This window comes from Macaca nemestrina, chromosome 9 (genome assembly GCF_043159975.1).
Source record: "Macaca nemestrina isolate mMacNem1 chromosome 9, mMacNem.hap1, whole genome shotgun sequence".
Lineage (NCBI taxonomy): Eukaryota > Metazoa > Chordata > Mammalia > Primates > Cercopithecidae > Macaca > Macaca nemestrina.
The window spans coordinates 18,416,053-18,442,301 of NC_092133.1; the positions used below are offsets into that span (position 1 = coordinate 18,416,053).

The 26,249-nt window shown below is 35.8% G+C and overlaps 1 protein-coding gene across 6 annotated transcripts in view; it reads right to left on the reverse strand.

Moving 5' to 3' along the window:
- Positions 1-26,249, reverse strand: part of LOC105467216 (attractin like 1) — an 882,222-nt gene that overhangs the window by 669,045 nt on the left and 186,928 nt on the right. For all 6 annotated transcript variants that reach the window (XM_071069067.1, XM_011716729.3, XM_011716724.2 and 3 more), the window contains exons 12-15: positions 25,554-25,762; positions 24,115-24,233; positions 8,441-8,573; positions 4,001-4,182 (exon numbers count right to left, since the gene is read on the reverse strand). In XM_071069067.1, the coding sequence (XP_070925168.1) occupies positions 4,001-4,182; positions 8,441-8,573; positions 24,115-24,233; positions 25,554-25,762 (643 nt within the window). The remainder of the gene's footprint in view (positions 1-4,000; positions 4,183-8,440; positions 8,574-24,114; positions 24,234-25,553; positions 25,763-26,249) is intronic.

Consider the following 26,249-nt stretch of genomic DNA (forward strand, 5'->3'; position numbering starts at 1 on the left):
ATGAATAAATTTCTGGACACATGCAACTTAGAAACTGAACCAAAAAGAAACAGAAAAATTGAAAATACCAACAAAATTCATGATTTTGAATGAGTGATGAAAAGTCTCACAATAAAGAAAAGTCCAGGACCAGATGGTGTCACTGCTGAATTCTACCAAACCTTTCAAAAACAATTAAAACCAATTCTTCTCAAATTATTTCAAAGAACTGAAAGAGAGGGGATTTTCTTAACTCATTCTATGAGGTCAGCATAACACTGACACCAAAACCAGACAAGGACATTAAAAAAAAAAACCTAGAGGCCAAAACCTCTAATGAACATATGCAACAATGCTCAACAAAATATTAGCAAAATAGCAAAATGAATCCAACAACATCAGAACAATACACACCACGACCCAGAAGAATTTATCCAAGGGCTACAAGGATGATTCAACCTACACAAATTAATGAACATCAAATATCACATCAATAGAAGGACAAAAACCATACGATCATCTCAATAGATGCAGCAAAAGCAATCAACAGAATTCAACATCTCATCAAGATAAAAACTTAAATTAGGTATTTACATAGGAATTACCTAATTTAGGAAGGAAATAAATAAATAAATACCTTTATTTAGGAAGGAATGTACCTGAAAATAATAAAGGCCATATATGACAAACCCACAGCTAACATCATACTGAACAGGAAAAGTTAAAAGCCTTTCTTCTAAGAATTGGAACAAGACAAGGATGCCCATTCTCACCACAATTATTTAACATGGCAGTATAAGTTCATGGCCAGGGCAGTTAGGCAACAGAAGAAATAGAAGACATTCAAATTGAAATAGAAGAAGTCAAAGTGTCCCTGTTTATAGATGGCATGATCTTATACAGAGAAAAACTGTAAGACTCTTATACAAGAGCCAGAAAGAAATTATTTAGGCAGATAGTGAGAGTAAGAGACTCCTCAGCAAGCCTTCCCTTTTAACAAAAAGCAGCTCCAAAATCATTATTTTTCTAACAAAGAGCAGCCTGTGAAATTGAGCTGCAGACACAGATAAGAAAGCTGGACGCTTACACGGGTGAATGCCGGCAGCTGTGCCAATAGTTTGTAAAGGCTACCTGGGGGCCAGGCATGTTCATCATGGAGACTCCATCTTCCCTTTTCTTTGTCAACCATGTGTACAGTAAAGGAACAGGCAACATGGCACTGGCGCAGTAGAGAACCCATCTGCATAATAAAAGATTAGGGTAGGGCAGCCAGCTTCTTCACTCACTATGTAAATGGCACATCTGGTCAGATCAATCTTTTGGGCTCTGTGTAAATCAGACACCACCTCCTTAAGCTTGTCTATAAAACCCCATGCATTTCACCACAGAACCAGAAGACCCATTCCGGAGCCCGTTTTCTCTTTCCTTCACCTATTAAACCTCTGCTCTTTTTTGGCTAGGGGATTGCAGTTTCACTCTTGTCCCCCAGGCTGGGGTACAGTGGCGCGACCTTGGCTCACTGTAACCTCCGCCTCCCAGATTCAAGCAATTCTCCTGCCTCAGCCTCTGGAGTGGCTGGCATTACAGGCCCCCGCCACCAGGCCCAGCTAAGAGATGGCGTTTCACCTTGTTGGTCAGGCGGGTCTCAAACTCCTGATCTCAGGTGATCCACCCGCCTCAGCCTCCCAAAGTGCTGGGATTACAGGCGTGAGCCACCATGCCTGGCAACCTCTGCTCTTAATTTCACTCCTTGTGTGTCCCCGTCCTTGATTTCCTTGGTGTGAGGCAAAGAGCTTAGGGTATTACCATAGAGGAATGACACCACTTCAACTCTACCAGAAAACCCTTAGTACTACTGATAAAGTAATTCAGCGAAGTTTCAGGATACAAAATCAACACACAAAAATCAGTAGCACTTCTATACACAAACAACAAACTACGTGGAAAATAAATCAAGAAGGTAACACCATTTACAATACTATAAAAAATTAAAATACTTAGAATTAATTTAACCAAGGAGGTAAAAGACCTCTACAAAAAAAAAAAAAACTACAAAACACTAATTAAAGAAATTGAGGCCGGGCGCTGTGGCTCACGCCTGTAATCCCAACACTTTGGGAGGCCGAGACGGGCGGATCACGAGGTCAGGAGATCAAGACCATCCTGGCTAACACGGTGAAACCCCGTCTCCACTAAAAACACACAAACAAAAAATTAGCCAGACGTGGTGGCGGGCACCTGTAGTCCCAGCTAGTCGGGAGGCTGAGGCAAGAGAATGGCGTGAGCCCAGGAGGCGGAGCTTGCAGTGAGCTGAGATGGCGCCACTGCACTCCAGCCTGGGCAACAGAGTGAGACTCCATCTCAAAAAAAAAAAAAAAAAGAAAAGAAAAGAAAAGAAAAAAAGAAATTGAAGAGGATCCAAACAAATGGAACAACATTCCATGCAAATGGATCAGAAGACTTAATATTGTTAAAACAACCATGCTACTCAAAGCAATCTACAGACTCAATGCACTACCTATAAAATAACCAATGACATTGTTCACTGAAATAGGAAAAGCAATCCTAAAATTGTATGGAACAAAAAAGAGCCCTAATAGCCAAAGCAATCCTGAGCAAAATGAACAAAGCTAGAGCTAATCAAACTACCAGGCTTCAAAATACACTACTAAGTTGTAGTAAACAAAACAGCATGGTACTGGTATAAAAACAAACACATACACCAATGGAAGAGAATAGAGAAGCCATAAATAATTCACATAGCTGCAGCCAGCTGATTTTTGACAATTACACCAAGAACATGCATAGGGGAAAAGACAATATCTTCAATAAATGGTGTTAGAAAAACTGAACCTCTATATGCATTAGAATTAAACTAGACCCCCACCTCTTACCCTATACAAAAAAAAAAAGAAAAATGGATCAAAGAACTAAATTTAAGGCCCAAAGCAATAAAACTACTAGAAGAAACCATAGGAAAATCTCCAGGAATGGGTTTATGAAAAGATTTTATGAACAAGACTTCAAAAGCACAGGAAACAAAAGCAAAAATAAACAAATGGGATTATATAAAAATAAAAAGCTTCTGCACAGCAAAGGAAACAATCAACACAGTGAAAAGACAACCTACAGAAAGGGAGATTATATGGTTTGGCTGTGTCCCCATCCATATCTTATCTTGAATTACCATCTTGAAGTACACTTGCTACTAAGTTGTAGAAATAAGCGTATGTCCAGATTTTATGCTCTCCACCATTTTGATAGGCTATCTACAATGCTTCTTTAAAGTAAGCTGTACCAAGCAAGCATTATTTGTTTCTATATAGCAAGTAATTGGTAACATAGTCATCTCTCTCTATCCATGGAGGATTAGTTCCAGGTCCCTTGTGAATTCTAACATCCATAAATATCACGTCCCTTACGTGATATAAAATGGCATAGTATTCCAAGTAACCTATCCATATCCTCCCATATACTTTAAATCATCTCTAGATTATTACTGAATACAACATAAATGCTATTGAATAGCTGTTATGCTGTATTGTTTAGGGACTAATGGCAAGAAAAAAAAGTCTGTACATGTTCAGTACAGACACAACCATACTTTTTAAAAATATTTTTCATTTGCAGTTGGCTGACTCCATGAATGAGGAACTCATAGATACAGAGGATTGACTATAATTGCTCTGAAATGTTTTCAAGCAAAAATTCTTTCTGCCACACTATACCAAGTGGAGTTATAATTCTTAAATTATACATACTCTTTAAGTGTATTTATTCATATAAGATGACTCTGGTAAGGTAATACAGTGGTGTGCTCTGCAAAAAGTGATAATTTATAAACCATTATTACCTTATTACTTATACAAAATAAGTTTTCTGTCAATTCACTTGAGAAATCAATTTTACTTTTATTTCCAAAATTAGCAAAATAATGTATTAAAAACAAAAAAAAATCATTTCAAATAATTATGAGATTATCATAGCATATTTCCATAATGTAAAAAAGTAGAAATATTACCTGTTGTGTATACTTCTGTATTTCATCCAGAACAAATTCTACTTCTTTTGAGGTTGTTAATGAAGCAAGATTTCCACTAAGATTATAGCAATAAAGTTTTGCATTGTCATAGTTTTCTCTACTGGCATTGATTCTAAGACAAGCATCCCCAATATGACTCCATCCTTCTCCACAAAGATGAGCTAGTAAAAAAAATATGTCTCAGTTTTAGATGACCAAAAAGCAAATGTATTTTTCAATCATTTCAGAATACTTCTGTATTTGTTTAAATTATTTTTGAAATAAAACATATTAAATATCTCCATATAATATTTCAAATAAATTTTTTCTAATAGTTTGGTAGAGAATGAAAGCAGAACATCCCAAATTTTTCTTTAAATCTTAAATATGAGATAAATCATGGCTCTATGACATCTGTTAAATGTGTTGACTGCTAGGTTTTCTGTGTAACGTCTGGTATATTGGCATATGGTATTTCAATAACTAAAATCACTACTATATTTATGTCCCAAGATCTAGTTTACATAAGACAAGATTACTTTAATAGAAGAACAACAAGCTTATACCAAAAGCAGTTTCAGAGTCACTCCTATAAGTGAAGCTAAGTGACCTCTAAATCTAATTTCCATAGCTCAGGTATATCGTTGTGATATAAGTTGGGTTCTCTGATTCTTTCATAAGTATGGGTAGAGAAGTCTCATTTCACTTATGATTAGTAAAGGAGCTATGATCTTTCCTTACTAATGTTTATTTTTATACAATTATTCATGTCTTTCTAAAGATGAAACATATTATTCAGTAATAGTGGTTTATCTATAGAATCCAAATTGAACTTGAAACAGTTTTCTAAAACACAAGTTTATATAATAAATACATTAATAAGGCTAAACTTTAGCATGTGCTAATTAACAATAGTGTTTCATTAATATACTGATCTATAAAGTTAGACTACATTTTAGTTTCTATATCACATGAAATGTATTCGCACCTCTGGCCCTGTGTGAAGGACCTTGGATATATTGCTGCAACTCTTATAAAATTGTTTTAAAGCAGCTGTTTTCAAATTTTTGGTCTTTAAGTCTTAAAAATTATTGAGGGTCCCACAGAACTTTTCTTTATGCATGCTATATCTACTGATTTGGAGCATTTTAAAGTGAAAAATGGTTTTAAAATTAAAAATGGTAACTTTAACAAATACATGTACTTATTTAAAATAATAATTTTAAACCCCACTATAAATTCACTCTTCAGCTGCTGAGATGTCTTGCTCCCTATGGTATACAAATAGGCCCAAAGGAAATATATCCTCAAATTCTCTTCCTGAGGGAAAGTAGCTGACAATTCAAATTAGACCTCAGCATCAAAAAATAAAGAAGGATTAATGAATGAATAGAGGATGGAGAGGCAGAGAGATCAGGGATAACACAAAGACAGCAATATGTTAATTGTAGAATCTAGAATGTAGGCGTTCGGTGTACTCTCCACAATTATTTCTGTTTTTCAATATTTGAAATATTTCAGAACAAAATGTTGAAGGGGAACATTACAACTTAATAGCATATTTTATTTTTATTGTTTTATGTTTCTGTAAATGTCTTTAATATTTGGCATTTGACAGCTATATTCTCATACCTTCTTCTACATTCATTTTATAGGAATAGCATACATCAGATAGCCTTTATAAAACTCCATGGTAAACCCATAACAAATGGAGAATTTTAAAAGCAAATAATGTCTCAGTACTACTAGTCTTCACCAAATAGACCCACTCAAAACCACGTTGAGGACTTCTGTTCGTTCATGGTTGCTGCTCTAAGGATTAAATTGGGTACCATGAATAACTCACAGCAGCTGGAACATAGTAATCCCTCAATAAACTATAATTATCATTTAATAAGACTGTGTACCATTTCCTGGTTTTCAGTTTGAGGCTATATGTGTTTCAATTATTCCAGTCATTTTAAATCCAAAATACCAAAAAAGTTCTCCTTACAATGCAAAAGTTTTCTTAAATTATGTTTTTTTCTCACCTTACTGACTCAAGGAAGAATTTAGATTATTATTGCCTGTCTCCTCATTTATTTTTTAATGAGAACAAAAATAGTTAATGGACAAATCATTCAAATAAAAACAAATGCATGGGCCTTTGTGGCTAAACTAAATTATATTACCAAACCAAATATTTTTATACTTCAGGCTTTTGTAGTATTGAGCATCAACTTGGCAGTGGGGTTTAAAGGAAGGCAATTAATTTATAATGAGTTTAGTGAGATAAATTCAAATTGCCAAGCTCATATGAGATCAATGTAAAAAAATGCAATACACCAATTGTCATGGAACTGTACAACTGCTCTACAGACTGGGCCCTCTATTTAGAGCATTCACTTCCTTGAGATAAGCTGAATGGAAATCAAACGATATATAGCCAGTTGGCTGCTTAGTAAATATGAATTAAGAAAAAGGAATTTGTGTATAATATATTTCATTGTATCTCCAAACTAACAGCCTGGTCAAGTGCAGCCTTTATAACAAAGCAACATTTTTTTCCCAGGGAATGAATAGATGAGTACTACCAAAAGTAACTTTACTGTCATTTTTCCAAACTTCCACTGGCAACTAATTTCCATTCTTATCAAAGTAATATTCCTTTAAATATATACATTCCTTCATTCAAATCTTGTTTTGGTCCAAGACTAACCTTGTCATTTTAAGGAAACTTTGTAAATATTTTCATTGATCTACATTTTCATTTTATAGTTTAATTCTTAGAGATCAACACCACTTTCAACTTCTTAGCATCATCTCACTGTTGCTTCTTAAATCCTGCCTACTGCATTATTAATACTATCTTTCTCAAAATGAGCACACATGCACATCACACTGTTTAAAAGCTTTAAAGGCCAGTATGTAAACAAAATTCAAAGTATGAATGACATTCCAATGCCTCAATGGTGTGTTTGTTTGCTTGTTTTTGAGACAGAGTCTCACTCTGTCACCCAGGTTGGGGTGCAGTGGCGTGATCTCTGCTCACTGCAACCTCCACCTCCTGGGTTCAAGTGATTCTCCTCCCTCAGCCTCCCAAGTAGCTGGAATTACAGGTGCCCACCACCACACCCAGCTAATTTTTGTATTTTTAGTAGAGACAGGGTTTCACCATGATGGCCAAGCTGGTCTTGAACTCCTGACCTCAAGTGATCCACCCACCTCAGCCTCCCAAAGTGCCAGAGTTACAGGTATGAGCCACCACACCTGGCCTCGATGGTATTTTTAAAGGCAAAATAATTTTGATTTTATTACATGAACTTGTAAGAAAGATTCTCTTTTAGACAAATTCTGTGATGGAATTTTCCAATATGTTTTAGAATTACATAGGCTCAGAAACTTTTCTTTAAAAAAAAAAACCCTGGGATTAAGAGAGGCAAAATACTAAACACAAATAAAACACCTAGTTAATAGCTACAACTCTGTCATTTACCAGCCACATAATTTTGAGCATATCACTTAACCAGCATGGATCTCAGTTTATCTGTATAAGAAGCAGAACTGGTTAAATGCCTGTATTACCTTTCAATTTTCTCATTTTATCTTTTATATTTCAAAGGAAGAGTACTTAGCATCCACTAGCAATGTTAACTGTGAAAACATGAAATTACTTTTAAAAATGAGCTTTGCTGTAGTTTGTAAAATTTGGATTCTCATAAAAGCAGATAATATTTATTATAAGAAATTTATTTATTATAAAAGTATATTATATATAGGATATGTTATATAAAAACAATTTATATTGTATTATATGTTATAAAATATAATGAACATATAAATTTATGGTTTAAATTTATTAAACATATAAATTATATATTTATATCATTAAAATTACTAGATATATAATTTTAATAAATATACTATGTTACATATCATATAAGTAATATATTTATGTATTTATTTTTAACATATTATATATAATATTTTTAAAACCCTGGGATACAGAGAAGGCAAATATATAATATATAATAAATATGTGCTATATTATTATTTCCTTAAAATATTTTTTATAAATGGTATAATATATAATGAAAATATGCACTGAGTTTGGAAAATAAAGGGCACTTAAAATATGACAAAATGTTAATATTTGTTAAATCTGAATATCAAGTCTGAGTGCTTATTATTATCTACATTTTTAAGATTTTTTTCAATGAAAAGGTATCTAATCAATTCAACAGTATAGTAAACATATGAACACCTTAAAATAATTGGAAGCAAATATGCAATCAAAAAACTTTTCTTGGAGAAACAGTGCTATTAGTACTACAATGTTATAGGTTGATATTTGTTATGACTTTAATTTTAGAAAATGTAGTGTCCTTACGAAATGTACTTTTCTATGTCAGTATTTATCTGTATACCAGAAACTCATTCACTAAATTTTGAAATCTTTACCTGGTAAAGCCTGGCATTCTTGCTGTCTCTGATCCCACTGGCAATTCAAGTTTAGTGAACAGCTTTTACAGCTGGTAAGTTTGTTACAAATCTGCTCATTTCTCACATGACATTTGGTGTAGTTCTTGACAGACTAGAAAATTTAAAAAGCATGTTATTTTTCACCTTCGTACAGCAATGATTCTTAAACTTCAGTGTATATTTAAATCCTCTAGTGAACTTTAAACATTTCTAACTCCAAATACAATTCAACTGAATCAGGTTCTCTCTTATTTATTTCATTAGTTTATTAAATTAGATTAAATTTGGCCTAAAGTTGCCTCTATAAGTGGTGAACTACAACCTAATTTAGGATGTAAACAAACTGCACTCTAACTTACAAGCATATTCTTGTAACAGATAGTTGAGTCTCGGCCAATCATAGCAATAGAGGCATATGTTTCAATGGACAAACTGCAAAATAGTCAAATAAGGTATTATAAACACAATGGCAATAGGCAAAGCTAACTACACTGCCTTGTTCAAAGTTATTACAAATTAAAATGGCAATCATATTCACTCCCACTGGAAAACATAGATTGATCCCTTATAAAATGGTTACTGGAAGGCCTATGCTCCTAATAATAGAACTTATGTATCTCCTGCTTTTACAAACTCTGACATGACTTGATATTGCAAGGCTTTAATGTATTTTGCCAAAGTATATTTTCACCAGATAGAAGAAGCCCCCAGGAACTGATGACAACCAGACCTTTCATGGTCTACACCCTGGAGACTGGCTCTTTTCAAGAGACACCAGAGGAAGACTGCCCTTGAACTCAGCTGCAAGGGACTACACTAAGTTCTTCTCTGCAGCAAAACTTCAGGGCCTTGAGCCTGAGCCTTGGATCCACATTTCTCAATTTAAGAGGACCCGTCCAGCCTCGGGCCAGTACACCCACTGGAAACTTCAAGGCAAAATTGACCAGGGACATTTCTCCTCAGAAACAAATGACATCCCAGACATGAACAGCTTTCCCAAGATGACAGATCAAGACTTCTTTCCTTAGTCACCATGAAACTATGGTTCTTTTCCTCTTTTCTCTGTTTTTATTTTTTATGTATACCCAGGAAGATAACATGCTTATTATGATTTCATAATCAATAGCTTTTGCAGGGCAAGTAACTGAATGTTGGATATGTTATGTTGAACCTAAATCCTTAAATGATCTTAGAGATTCTCTGCTTCACCTTCTAACAAATTTCTCTGATGTTCTAAGAGCAATATCTGGTCCTTTGTATAGGGTTAGGCTTTTAGATTCATACATTAGGTTCTTTGTTTAAATCTTAGTCAAAACCTATAATGAGGGATTTGCAGTTACATTATGCCAGAAATTGAATAGGATAACCAAAAGAAAGATAATTCAACAGTTTGTCAAGAAATTTATCACCCTAATCCCTTTAATTGTCAAGATCCTTCAACCATGCAATGATTTCATAATGGAGCCTTGGAGAAATATTACTAGTGCTTCTCTACTGTAGCCCCTAACACACACAGCAAGGAACCATCTGTCGTACCTCTCCAGAGTATATTTTTATCTGTATAGGATTTAACAACCAACCATATATATGAGCAACTCCATGTCTCAGTAAGTGGAAATGTCGATTAGGGATTTTAACAGTAATACTGTTAGAATTGTCATGATTATTTCCAATAGCCAACTGGAAATTGAACATTGGTCCACACCTCTTAATTTACACTAAAGAATAAAGAGGAGTTTGCCAGCAAGTCTAAGTATCCATAAATGGGCATCTTTTGGTAGAATGCTCCTTCCCTGGCTTGGCATAAATGTAACGAGACTCTGATTAGAAATCTGTTCTCAAACATTAGCTACTATAGCAGAAATGGGCTACAGTTGCCCGTCAAACATCTTTAAATTCTCCTGCTACAGTTGTTTTAGGTAACATGATTGCTTTGGCCTATCCGTTGACTGATGAGGGAAGAGTGTGTGCAACAGATAACACCTCCTATTGCCCTTGGAAAATTATGTCTGACATGATAGAAAGTCAGTTTTAAGAAATCAACAAACAAGATGATTGATTAAAACAAGTAGATTCCTCTTCTGGCTTGTTGTTGATATATTTGATTTTGACCAGTTTGATTCATGGGAGCACCTACTAAGAAGTATACTTCAGTCTCTTAATATTACCCTCCTGATAGTCATTATAAATAGTCTCCTTAGTATGCCATATCCTCTCGATGCCTTTTTTTTTTTTTTTTTGAGACAGAGACTCGCACTGTTGCCCAGGCTCAAGTGAAGTGACGTGATCTCAGCTCACTACAAGCTCCACCTCCCAGGTTCACACCATTCTCCTGCCTCAGCCTCCCAAGCAGCTGGGACTACAGGCGCCCACCACCACGCCCAGCTAATTTTTTGTATTTTTAGTAGAGATGGGGTTTCACCGTGTTAGCCAAGACAGTCTCAATCTCCTGACCTTGTGACCCGCCCACCTCGGCCTCCCAAAAGTGCTGGGATTACAGGCGTGAGCTACCGCACCTGGGCCCTCTCAAGTCTTAAATGTTCATATGCAGCCATCTATTATACATCAGATGGTCTCACTATAGTTAAAATAATAAAAACACAAAGATAATATAAAAAATCATCCAACTGACTTGACATTGGTAATTGTGAATTCCATATTCAGACCAAACAAGTCCATTATGATGGTGACAGAAAGTAGTATTAGTGCCTAAGGTTTGTGGTCAATTTCTCAAAAATGACAGTTGACCAAAAGAGGAGATTGAATTAAATTTGGCCTGATTTAGTATGTAAACAAACTGCAACCTAATTTATGAGTGTATTCTTATAACAGATAGCTTAGTCTCAGCTAATCACAGCAGCTGAGCTTCAGCCAAACACATGCTGCCAACTGATTAGACTATTTCCATAAAAGGCAAATGCCTCATCTCACCATGCCCAAATAGGGCAAATGGTGAGCTGTAGCCAATCAAGATGTTCCTAAATGTCACTTCCTTTTTCTGTCTAAAAATACTTCCTGCCCACATTGATAGCTGGAGGTGTCTGAAGCTCTTCTTTCAAAGTGCTGCTTAATTCATGAATCAGTCTTTGATCAAATAAGCTCTGCTAAATTTATTTTGTCTTAAGTTTTTCTTTTAACAAGTTAAATTACTGTTCTTGGAATTGGAATGAATGTTTATTAAAAAATAAAGTGTGTAAATTACATAATTTGAAACAGGCACCATCTAATGAAAACTTTTTCCAGTGAATTCGAAAACAGTCTTCCAATTCAAAAAATAAAATCATGCACAAAGTCATTTCCATTAATGATGAAATGAAATGGTTCTCGTCTTAATAAAAGTATCATGCAGACCCTTGGGAATGAGGCAGAAATTAAAAGTAGTAAAAGGTAAAGAGATGCTTTATCAAAATCCAATACAATATAAAAAGATAAATGACTGTCACAATAACTCAAACTAATTTTACTTCCACAGACACTAAATGGTTTTGGTTAATTGAGATTTCTTCTGTATATATCTGTCACATTTCCTTCATTGAGTCTTCAAAGAATCTGCAAAAGTTTTATTTTATTTCCAAATCTCCATAATATAATCATATTTCAACTAATCCTGGCATTGAGAAATTAAAAGTTAATTTCGAAGTAAGAAAAAAAATAAGACAATATACAAACTTTAATGGTGGTTCCTCACATATACCCAGGTTCAGATAATTGACATATTATCAATACCTATAATAAAACCTACCTCATGAAAATTAGATATTAAAATTTTTATAAGAAAAAAAAATACAAAGTATTTAATGCTAAACACTGAGCCCCCACCTCAATCTTTTTGTTTTGTTTTGACTATAGTTATAAACACCTGAGGCCTTCTCATGTAAGGGAGCTAAATATTTGTTTTCACTCAGTAAAGTTCAGAGTTAAAATTAAGTTATACCTATCCCATAGATAAAACTTACTGAAGCAATTTTTAACCACTTAGAGACTTTAAATGTCATTCACCAAGTATTTATTTATAAGTCACTTCCTTCATAAAATACATTGCCATCACCTCCATTCCAAAGGTGTTAATTTCTATTAGAGCATATTACATTTACTGTAAACTAACAGATAAAAAATACCCAGATATAATTTTTATCTTTATTCATCCTAAAACATTACAGAAGATACATTTTTATAAATTTCAAATCACTTTATGACTTTTTCAACCACTCCAATTTCATTAGAAACAAACTTTCTTGTTATTTTTTCTGATTCATAATTTTTTGCTTTCATATAGTATATAAATATTAGCATTATCCTATATAATCATTACAGTATAGTTCTAAACATTCAATAGCTAATTAAAATAATTAAATTTACATGAATTATCAGATAAATAACCTATAAAAATGACACGAGAATGGCTAACATGTTAGAATAAGAAAAAGAATAATAGTTTTATGTGAATCTTTAGAATAACAATGGTAACAGAGTCTCCATCCAAATAACTCTACTGCTCTTCATTAAGAAAAAACTAAGATCAGAGCAGAACTGAAGGAGAGAGAGACATAAAAAAAACCCTTCAAAAAATCAATGAATCCAGGAGCTGGTTTTTTGAAAAGAGCAACAAAACTGATAGACTACTAGCAAGACTAATAAAGAAGAAAAGAGAGAAGAATCAAATAGACGCAATAAAAAAATGATAAAGGGGATATCACCACCGACCCCACAGAAATACAAACTACCATCAGAAAATACTTATAAACACCTCTACGCAAATAAACTAGAAAACCAAGAAGACATGGATAAATTCCTGGACACATACAACCTCCCAAGACTAAACCAGGAAGAAGCTGAATCCCTGAATAGACCAATAACTGGCTCTGAAATTGAGGCAATAATTAATAGCCTACCAACCAAAATAAATGTCCAGGACCAGATGGATTCACAGCCGAATTCCACCAGAGGTACAAAGAGGAGCTGGTACCATTCCTTCTGAAACTATTCCAATCAATAGAAAAAGAGGGAATCCTCCCTAACTCATTTTATGAAGCCAACATCATCCTGATACCAAAGCCTGGCAGAGACACACACACAAACAAGAGAATTATAGACCAATATTCCGACGAACATCAGTGCAAAAATCGTCAATAAAATGCTGGCAAACCGAATCCAGCAGCACATCAAAAAGCTTATCCACCATGATCAAGTGGGATTCATCCCTGGGATGCAAGGCTGGTTCAGTATACGCAAATCAATGAACGTAATCCAGCATATAAACAGAACCAAAGACAAAAACCACACGATTATCCCAATAGATGCAGAAAAGGCCTTTGACAAAATTCAACAGCCCTTCATAATAAAAACTCACAATAAATTCGGTATTGATGGAACATATCTCAATAAGAGCTATTTATGACAACCCACAGTCAATATCAAACTGAATGGGCAAAAACTGGAAGCATTCCCATTGAAAACGGACACAAGACAGGGATGCACTCTCTCACCACTCCTATTCAACATAGTGTTGGAAGTTCTGGCCAGGGCAATCAGGCAAGAGAAAGAAATAAAGGGTATTGATTTAGGAAAAGAGGAAGTCAAATTGTCCCTGTTTGCAGATGACATGATTACATATTTAGAAAACCCCATCGTCACAGTCCAAAACCTCCTTAGGCTCATAAGCAACTTCAGCAAAGTCTCAGGATACAAAATCAATGTGCAAAAATCACAAGCATTCCTATACACCAATAACAGACAAACAGAGAGCCAAATCATGAGTGAACTCCCATTCATACTTGTTTCAAAAAGAATAAAATACCTAGGAATCCAACTTACAAGGGATGTGAAGGACCACTTCAAGGAGAACTACAAACCACTGCTGAGTGAAATAAAAGAGGATACAAACAAATGGAAGAACATTCCATGCTCATGGACAGGAAGAATCAATATCCTGAAAATGACCATACTGCCCAAAGTAATTTATAGATTCAATGCCATCCCCATTAAGCTACCAATGGCTTTCTTCACATAATTGGAAAAAACTACTTTAAAGTTCATACGGAACCAAAAAAGAGCCCGCATTGCCAAGACAATCCTAAGCCAAAAGAACAAAGCTGGAGGCATTATGCTACCTGACTTCAAACTATACTACAGGGCTACAGTAACCAAAACAGCATGGTACTGGTACCAAAACAGAGATGTAGACCAATGGAACAGAACAGAGTCCTCAGAAATAATACCACACATTTACAACCATCTGATCTTTGACAAACCTGACAAAAAAAAGAAATGGGGAAAGGATTCCCTATTTAATAAATGGTGCTGGGAAAACTGGCTAGCCATATGTAGAAAGCTGAAACTGGATCCCTTCCTTACACCTTATACAAAACTTAATTCACGATGGATTAGAGACTTAAATGTTAGACCTAATACCATAAAAACCCTAGAAAACCTAGGCAATACCATTCAGGACATAGGCATAGGCAAGGACTTCATGTCTAAAACACCAAAAGCAATGGCAACAAAAGTCAAAATTGACAAATGGGATCTAATTAAACTAAAGAGCTTCTACACAGCAAAAGAAACTACCATCAGAGTGAACAGGCAACCTACAGAACGGGAGAAAATTTTTGCAATCTACTCATCTGACAAAGGGCTAATATGCAGAACCTACAAAGAACTTAAACAAATTTACAAGAAAAAAACAACCCCATCAAAAAGTGGGCAAAGGATATGAACAGACACTTCTCAAAAGAAGATATTCATGCAGCCAACAGACACATGGAAAAATGCTCATCATCACTAGTCATCACAGAAATGCAAATCAAACCCACAATGAGATACCATCTCACACCAGTTAGAATGGCAATCATTAAAAAGTCAGGAAATAACAGGTACTGGAGAGAATGTGGAGAAATAGGAACACTTTTACACTGTTGGTGGGACTGTAAACTAGTTCAACCATTGTGGGAGACAGTGTGGCGATTTCTCAAGGATCTAGAACTAAAAATACCATTTGACCCAGCCATCCCATTACTGGGTACATACCCAAAGGATTATAAACCATTCTACTATAAAGACACATGCACTTGTATGTTTACTGCAGCACTATTCACAATAGCAAAGACTTGGAACCAACCCAAAAGTCCATCAATGATAGACTGGATTAAGAAAATGTGGCACATATACACCATGGAATACTATGCAGCCATAAAAAGGATGAGTTCTTGTCCTTTGTAGGGACATGGATGCAGCTGGAAACCATCATTCTCAGGACACTATCATAAGGATAGAAAACCAAATACCGCATGTTCTCACTCATAGGTGGGAACTGAACAATAAGAACACATGGACACAGGAAGGGGAACATCACACACCGGGGCCTGTTTTGGGGTGGGGGTGGGAGGGATAGCATTAGGAGATATACCTAATGTAAATGATGAGTTAATGGATGCAGCACACCAACATGACACTTGCATACATATGTAACAAATCTGCATGTTGTGCACATGTACCCTAGAACATAAAGTATAACAAAAAAAGGAAAATTATAGTCATTTATTGATACTAAACAAGTACAAAAAATGAAATTATGTTTCAAGCATACATAGAGCCAAGTTAATCAATGGTAAAAGAAAGCTGTTATTCTGAAACATAGCTGGCATTTCTGGCCTAATGAACCAGACACACATTATGAATAGTAACCACTATTCTACTGATCTTCACTCTAATATACTGAGATGTACATTTTAAATGAAAATATGTGAGAATAAAGCACATTGTTTGACCTATATGAAATAGGATATCAATGCACATAATCTAGACTGAAATCCCAAAGACCTCTCTGTATCCATTAACATTTGGTTTCACTTAATCACAAGACATTCTGATAAAACTGTCTAAAGGACACATGACATCAAATTCTAAATTTCAAGTGAGTACCATCTGCTCTCTTATGCTACCTCACCCAATTCTTTCCTTGTTAACACATCATCATCAAAAATAAAATATAAAGCAAAATGCCACTTTATAAATACTTGATAGCAATTTACATAATACAATTTTTAAGAATATCTGTTTTCACTCAGATATGTTGTATTTTCATATGTAAATGTCTGTCATGGACTGAATGTTTGCATCTCCCAAAATTCGTATTTTGAAACCCAATCCCAATGTGATGTTATTAGGAGGTGCAACTTTTGGGAGGTAATTTAATCATAATGGTGGAGTCCTCATATGTGGGATTAACACCATTATAAAGTGCTGAAGACACAAGAGCTCCCCTTCTACCAGGGGAGGAAGCAGTGAAAAGACATCTTCTGTGAATCAGAAAGTAGGCCATCACCAGATACCACATCTACTAGCACCAAGATCTTGGACTTCCCAGCCTCCAGAATGGTAAAGTATGGCAAAATGATAGACAAAACATAAAGTTGGATCAGGCAAAATTTATTGATATAGGCTAAGCAGACATTATACATTTAATGTTATAGGTTGGAGAGTCAGAAAGGGCTCTTCCTGTTAGTTAGCTAAAACGTAGACCAAAAGGTGGCCTACAGTGAATGATTTGGAAATGCTGGATCTGCCTTGGTTTAACATAGAAGACATTTAATGGCTTAGGGAGATTGGAATGTTAGAGTGGATTTGTCCTTTAAGATCTGCTCACCCTCCGTGAGAGGATCTAGAAGACACACCTTTCACCAATATTGAAAGGAATAACCTTGGGAGGGGAGCACTGGCATCCTTGAAGAGCTCCATGACTGCTCTTCTCCATATGCCCTGCCTTGCAGTGGGAAGTGCAGCCACTGAATTGGGAAATATAAATGCAATAGGAATAATTGGATCTAGGTTGGCAGGGGCCAGGTAGCAGCACTCAACTACCAAAGGCAAGGTGGGTGTGGTTACTATGATGAACAGCAGAGTTAAAGCAGCAATTGGAATAGTCTGACTTGCTCACATCTATGGCATTGGTGAGTTGAGCATGAGGCTGTTCCTAGAAGTAAAATATATAGAAATCCTACTAAATTCCTAATAGATTTCTATAAGCAGAAAAGTTCTAAGTAAAGAAAACTCTAACCTGAATCACAAATACAGAGAGTCAGAGTTCTTCAATTAAGTTCCAAAACTGAGCCAGTTTACAGACCCAAAGGCCTTGAATGAAGGGGATGCTGGGTCCCCTTAAGGAAGGACCTCAACATACTACCAAAAAGGTATATTGTTCATCTTTCTCCTTGCCTTTCTCAAAGGGATTTACGGTGTTTACCAGAGTAACTATGCACTGAGGAAAGGGAAATAATCAGTGTCAGTACTAGATGCTGGTTCTGAACTGACATTAATTCCAGGAGACCCAAAACATCACTGTGGGCCACCCGTCAGAGACTTATGACTGCCAGATGATCAGTGGAGTTCAGGTCCCTCTCACAGTGGGCCCACTGGGTCCGAAACCCATCCTGTGGCTATTTCCCAGTTCCAGAATGCATAATTGGAATAGACATACTCAGCAGCTGAAAGAAAACTCACACTGGTTCCTTGACCTGTGGAGTGAAGACAATTATGGAGGGAAAAGCCAAGAAGAAGCCACTAGAACAGCCTCTATGTAGAAAAATGGTAAGCCAAAAGCAATACTCCATTCCTGGAAGGACTGCAAAGATTAGTGCCACCATAAAGGACTTAAAGGATGCAGGGGTGGTAATTCCCACTATATTCCCATGAAATTAGTCTATTTAGTCTATGTAGAAGACAGATGGATCTTGGAGAGTAACAATGAATTATCATAAGCTTAACCAGGTGGTAATACCAATTGTAATTGCCTTATCAGATGTGGTTTCATTGCTTGGGCAGTTAACACATTTCCTGGCAACTGGCAAGTAGCTAAACATCTGACAAATGCTTCTTTCTTGAAACTTGTTAGTAAAAATCACTAGAAGCAGTTTGTTTTCAGCTGGCAATGGTAGCAATACACCTTCACTGCTCTACCTCAGGAGTATACCAACTCTATGCTCCTATGTAATAATTTAGTTCTCAGGCATTTAACTGCCTTTTCACTCCACAAGACATCACACTGGTCCATAATATTGAAAACATCACACAGATTGGACCTAGTGAGTAAGATGTAGCAACTACTCTAGACTTATTGGCAAGATATTTGTGTGTCAGAGGTTGGGAAATAAATTCATCTGAAATTCAGGGACCTTCTAACTCAGTGAAATTTCTAGGGGTCTAGCCAAGATAGGGGGCATGTCAAGATATCCCTTTCAAAGGTGAATGTTAAGTTGTTGCCTCTGGCCCCTCCTATAACCAACAGAAAAAAGAGGGAGAATGTCTAATAGGCCTCTTTGGATTTTGGAGGTAACACATTCCTCATTGGGGTATGTTACTTTGACCCATTTACCAAGTGATCCAAAAAGCTGCTAATTCCAAATAGATCTCAGAATAAGAGAGGGTTCTGCAGGTCCAGACTACTATGCAAGCTCTGCCAGTTGGGCTACATGATCCTGCAGATGCAATGGTGTCTCAAATATCAGTGGCAGACAGGATGCTCTTTGGAGCCTTTGGCAGGCCTCTATAGGAAAATAACAGTGCAGACTCAGGATTTCGTAGCAAAACATCACCATCCTCTGCAGATAACTATTCTCCTTTAACAGAAACAGCTCTTAGTCTGCTACTGGGCATTAATAGAAACTGAATGTTTAACCATGGGCCACCATGGTGATTTCGGCCCATCATGAACTGGGTGTTATCTGACCCACCAACCCATGAGGTTGGGTGTGCACAGTGGCACTCTATCATCAAATAAAAGTGGTATATACATGACCAGGCTCAAGCAGGCCCTGAAGAAGCAACTAAGTTACATGAAAAAGAGGCCCAAATGCCCATAATCCCCACGTCTGCCACAGTGCCTTCTCTCTCCTAGTCTGCACCTATCACTTCATGAAAAGTTCCCTAGATCACTTGACAGAGGAAGAGAAGACTGGTTTCATTTACAGATGGTTCTGCACAATATGCAGCCTCTACCCAAAAACGGACTGCTGAAGCTCTGCTGCCCCTTCCTGGGACCTCCCTGAAGTACAGTAGTGAAAGGAAATCTTCCCAGTGAGCAAAATCAAGCAGTGCACCTCATTGTTCATTCTGTTTGGAAGAAGAAATGGCCAGATGTGCAACTGTGTACAGATTCATGGGCTGTGGCCAATGGTTTGCCTGTATGGTCAGGAACTTGGAAGGAACATGAATGGAAAATTGGTGACAAAAAAAATAATTTGTGGAAAAGGGATGTGGACAGATCTCGCTGAATGGCAAAAAAGTGAAGATACTTGTATCCAGTGTAAATGTTCACCAAAAGGTGACATCAGCAAAAGAGTATTTTAATAATCACATGGATAAGATGACCAGTTCTATGGATACCTTCTTCCCTAGCCACCTGTGTCATCACCCAACATCATGGACAAAGTGGCCATGGTGGCAGGGATGGAGATTATGCATGGGCTCAGCAAAATGGACTTCCATCCACCAGGGCCATGACCACAAGGTACCCAATATGCCAGTAGCAGAAACCAACACTGAGCTCCTGATATTGCGCCATCCCCCTAGGTAATCAGCCAGCTACCTGGAGGCAGGTTAACAGAGCTTCCATCAGGGAAAGGGAAGCATTTGTTTTTACCGAAACAGACATTTATTCTGGCTACAGATTTGCCTTCCTTGCTCACAATGCTTCTGCCAAAACTCCCATCAGTAAACTTACAGAATTCTTTTTCTACTATCTTGGTATTCCACACAGCATTGCTTCTGACCAAGGAACTCACATCACAGCACATGAAGGACAGCAGTGGGCCTAGGCTCACTGGTCTTATCATGTTCCCTACAATCATCAAGCAACTTGTTTCATAAAACAGTGGAATGGGCTTTTGATGATTCAGTTACAGTGCCAGCTAAGTAGTAATACCTTGCAAGGCTGAGAGAAGGGTTCTCCAGAAAGCCATATAAGCTCTGAGTCGGCATCCAGTACATGGTGCTCTTTTTCTCACAGCCAGCATTTATGGGACCAAGAATCAAGGGTTGGAAATGGGAGTTACTATTGTCCCTAGTAATTCATTAGCAAAACTTTTCTTCCTGTTCTTGTGACCTTACTCTTTGCTGACCTAGATGTCTTAATTCCAGAGGAAGGAATATTTTTTTCCAGAAAACACAACACTGATTCCATAGAATTGGAAATTAAGACGGCCACTTGGCCACTTTAGGTTCCTTACACCTCTAAATCAACAGAGGCAAGAGTGAGAGTGGAGGTGGAGATGCCACACACTTTTAAATGACCAGATCTCAAGTGAACCCAGAGCGAGAGTTCACTTATCAACAAGCGGATGGCCCAAGCCATTCATGAGGGATCCACTCCTGTGATCCAAACACCTCCCACCAAGCTCCACCTCCAAGACTGGGGATTACATTTCAACACAAAGTTGGACAGGGACAAATATCCAAATTATATTACCCTGTGATTGAGATCCGTGGAAAACTACAGCAATCCAATTCAAGCAGGACTACTAATGAAGAATGACCCTTCAAGAATAAAGGTTTGAGTCACCCTAACAGGTAAAAAACCACAAGCAGGTAAGGTGCTTGCTGAAGGTAAAGGAAATACAGAATGGTTAGGTAAGAATATACATATAATCCAGTCTGTCACTGATGGACATTTGGGTTGGTTCCAAGTCTTTGCTATTGTGAATAGTGCCACAATAAACATACGTATGCATGTGTCTTTATAGCAGCATGATTTATAATCCTTTGTGTATATACCCAGTAATGGGATGGCTGGGTCAAATGGTATTTCTAGTTCTAGATCCTTGAGGAATCGCCGGGGCCTGTCGTGGGGTGGGGGAAGGGGGGAGGGATAGCATTAGGAGATATACCTAACATAAATGACGAGTTAATGGGTGCAGCACACCAACATAGCACATGTATACATATGTAACAAACCTGCACATTGTGCACATGTACCCTAGAACTTAAAGTATAATTTTAAAAAAGAATATACGTATAAATACTAGCTACAAACACGCAATCGGTTACAGAAATAAGGACAGTAATTGTATTTCCTCCTCATTTTGCTAAGAATACATCTATGTGTGTGTTTGTGTGTGTGTAATATCTTTGTTTTCATTCCCCTCTTACTCCCTCATCATGTAACATAAGATGCTCATATCAGAATTTAAGCACTGTTGATTTTACATCATAGTATTTAAGTTATAGAATATCAAGGAGAGGAGTAAATATCACTCAAGGACTTTACCTCCTTTTCTGGGAAAGAGATTGATGTGTTTTCCAGTTGTACACAGGATACTTGTATCATGTTAGGTAGAATATGACCTAGTTATTATCTTCATTTGAAAATTAAGTATGTTTATGTAGCTATGTATAGGTGCCAAGTTGACAAAGGGTAGACTTGCAATGGTTAATTTTATGTGTCAACTTTTCCAAGACATGGGGTGGTCACATATTAGGCTAAGCATTATTTCTGGATATGTCTGTGGGGAGTTCTGGATAAGACTAAATTGGTAAGCCAGGTAAAGTAAAATGCTCTGCCTATGGTGGGCATCATCCAATCCACTGAGGGCCTAAAAGAACGAAAAAGTAGAGGGAGGAAGAATTTCCTCTCTCTGCCTTTTCTTGCTCTTGGACTGAGACTTACACCATCTGCACTCCTGGTTCTCAAGCCTCCATACATGGAGTGGAATTTACATCATCAACTTTCCTGGGTCTTCAGTTTGCAGATGGCAGATCCTGGGACTTTTCAACCTTTATAACCACATGAGTCAATTTCTTATAATAAATCTCATTATGTACATACATATTATATATTTATATATTATATATAAACAAATATATATTTATATATCTACAAACTGTGTATATGTGTATATATATAGACAGATTCTGTTTCTCTGAAGAACTGTAATACAAGTCCCTGATTCCCATGTCTTATTTTATTCAACTCCCACTTCTACTAAAATAACTCCCATTAGATGAATATTAGTGGATATCTTAAAATGTAATTTAAATTTGCAAAACATAACCACGTTATATTAATGTTAAAACTCAAATAAAATTGAAGTATATCTTGTTATTAAAACAACTTGTATCACTGGAAAGTACACAACAACAGAATATGTATGAAAACAAAAGGGTTCAATCTAATGAGTCAGTGACTGCAAATTTCCCTCCATTTTAAGTTTTGAATATTAGATTAAAATCATAAAACTTACATATTTTGAATTATTAATTAGTGGAGAAATTTTTTGAATTATACAATCAAATTTTTTACTTAGTTTCAACTCCCTTTTCTTTGCCTTTTAGCTCTGCCTGCTATCTTGAAAAACAAGTAGATACTTTCATTAATAAAAATTCCAAAAAATAAAAAATAATACATTATATTCAGTTGGAAATATGTATCCACACTATTTATTTTTACTCAAGCTATACGCCCATAAAAGAATCTTTAGGCTGGGTACAGTGCCTCATGCCTGTAATCCCAGCACTTTGGGAGGCTGAGGTGGGCACATCACTTGAGGCCAGGAGTTCAAGACCAGCCTGGCCAACATGGTGAAACCCTGTCTCTAGTAAAATATAAATTAGCCAGGCATGGTGGTGCTTGCCTATAATCCCAGCTACTCAGGAGGCTGAGGCATAAGAATCACTTGAACCCAGGAGGTGGAGGTTGCAGTGAGCCAAGATCATGCCACTGCATTCCAGCCTGGGTGATGGAGCACCCAGGCTGTTTTTTTTTTCTCAAAGAGAAAAAAAACAATCTTTAATCCTACTAAATACTACTTTTTTAAATTTTTCCTTTCAATTTGTTGATATCTTCTATGAAACATAGAATGTTTAGATGCGACCACTTAAAATCTTAATTTTTGCTGCTCTTAATCCATTTTCATCTGCCATAAATATTTTATAAGTTTTTTTTTTAATTCTGCAATATATAGAACAGCTCTCCCACAACAAATAAACAAATATAGGGCTTAAAATGTCAATAGTGCTAAAACTCTATTTTAGATGTAAAAGGCCTTTTAAAAATCTTATAAAAATTATAGAATGTTTAGCAGCATCCCTTGCTTCTACCTATTAGATGACAATAGCAGCTCCACATTTGTGACAACCAAAATGTCTCTGTGAAATGTCCCCTGTGAGACAAAAATTGCCTCAACTTGAGAACCACTAATATATAGACAGTTAAAAGAGAAACTACTACCACCAACAGCTGAGGCTAAACTTACACACAAAGTGTGAAAACAAAGCACTAGACCACACGACCACTAATGCATGTCTGACAGGAATCCACTGGGAATTATTTCAATACCTACCTATATAATCTTATTTTCATTAGGACAGAAGATAATATTTACAGTTATAGTCTTTTTTAATATCAGTTTTTAAAAAATGTTCCCAGTCTCATCCACGAAAAGGAGTAAAGTTGATGGATCCAAAATGGAATCTAGACTGACAAATTTGAACAACAAACCAGTCTAACTTTACAATTTACTAAGAAGTGAATGATTCCCTATATACTTTCTAAATGTCTTAATGTGTAAAGTGCGTTTTTTCTACAGTGCTATTAAATGGTAAGCTAATGATCATAAAGCAGCAGTGTGTTATAACTACAGCACCATTTACCCATAAATACTGACCATACTACAGTTGCTATTTGCCGAAATGCATTTCTTGTCATCACACCATTGGCACCCATTTGTATTGGCAGTACAGCTGGCACAATCTGCATATCTGTAACATCTGTCATCAGAAGCAGCTATAATACAAATGGGAAACAATACCTCAGCACAAAAAAGAAAATCTTACTCTTCTTAATTTACAATATCTATTTAAGAATCATTAAGAATCACTAAGACATTTTTTAACCAAAGAAATGACCTTCAGTTTCAAAGTAAGTTTCCTAAAGATTAAGACAACATTCGTAGTTCAATTGTGTTTACAGGATTTTCGAGACCTTTTACCCCCATTTTAATTATTCAATATACAAGGATCCTACAGTCACTTTAAATTCACACATTTGGGCCAGGCGCAGTAGCTCATGTCTGCAATCCCAGAACTTTGAAAAGCCAAGGCAGGCGGATCACTTGAGGTCAGGAGTTGAAGACAAGCCTGGCCAGCATCACGAGACCCATCTCCACTAGAAATACAAAAATTAGCCAGGCGTGGTGGCACATGCCTGTAATTCCAGCTACTCGGAAAGCTGAGGCAGCAGAATTGCTTAAACCCAGGAGATGGAGTTTGATCACACCACTGCACTCCATCCAGCTTGGTTGACAGAGTGAGACTCTGTCTCAAAAAATAAAATAAAATAAATAAATTCACATATTTTAGAGAAGGTCAAAGGATTTACAGACATTTTACTGAACAAAGGGTATTACTATACACACAAAAGAAAACATCATAACAAATACAGTTTATCATCCTTTTTAAAGATATCAAAAGACATCTGAATTAATACACATTAGTAAAACTTAAAAATACATTTATTAATTACAGCCTCAAAAATGTTTAACAACGCCCATCATTTAAAACACCAAACAATATTTATCCAAATAGTTAATTAGCTAACTGATGAATAATTGACTGGTAACTTTTCATAAGTCTCATTTATTTATTCACCATTCTGTAAGAAATATAATACCAGAACATTAGTCATGAAATGCTAGAAAATTTTTTTACTTTATGGTGTGGTTTAGCAATAATTCAGGAAAAAAAAATACCACATGGAAAATAAATTATTTCATTTTATTTCTTTAAATCTAACAGTATATCTTAGAAATGATGTATTGGAAAGTATTTTAAAATTATATTAGAAAATTCATATATATGACCATGTCATATATAAAATATTGATATATATATACTATATATACAGATTTCAAAAATAAAACTAAAAATAGCTAATAAAGATATTAAATTATTAATCACTAGATTCAAACATTAGAATTCCTAATTAGGGTATTATAAATTTTTCATTTCTGTAGCTACTAAAGTAATTCTTATAAGCAGAAGATATTTCTACTTCTGGAGAAGAGAAATTTTGCTGCCAGAGAGAGGAAAAGAAAAAGAAATTTACCTGTTTTAGGAGGGCACTTTGTTCTAACAATATTATTAGTATTCCCAGATTCCCAAGATTCACAGTGATTTTTATTCCAAACACATTTTATCCCTGGACCAGCATTTTTACAAAGTTCTTCATCTCTGAAAGCCTTGCAATTTGGAGGCTTGTATACAAGGATATCATTAAGGAGTACACTAGAAAATCCCCCAAATATATACATGGACCTATTAAAAACAAAACAAGAATCTTAAAGAAACACTGTTAAAAGTCTGTATCTAATGTTATTTATAAAAAAAGCATATATTTAAATATACATTTTATACTATTTTAAGTACTTCTTTAAGATCATATTTCTAGCATACAATATGATATAAAAACACCAGAGGAAGTACTATATAATTTCTTGAAGACTTTCCAGACAAAATATGAAATATTCTATAAATCTTAATATATTAAGAAAACACCAAGTCTTCAAAACGTGTTTTATTGTTAATACAAGAAAGGAAAAAAAAACAAGGATTATATACAACATCTATTTGTCAGAAAAATAAGTGTTGTTTTTAATAAGGTAGTAAACAATATTTTTTTAAAAAGATAATAGCTGTACATAGACAAGACACACTTTAGAACTGCTATTTAGAATTATAAATTTTCAATATAGACATAGAATTCTGAAACTAGACACAGAGTTCTTCTTATGGTGTTTCATTC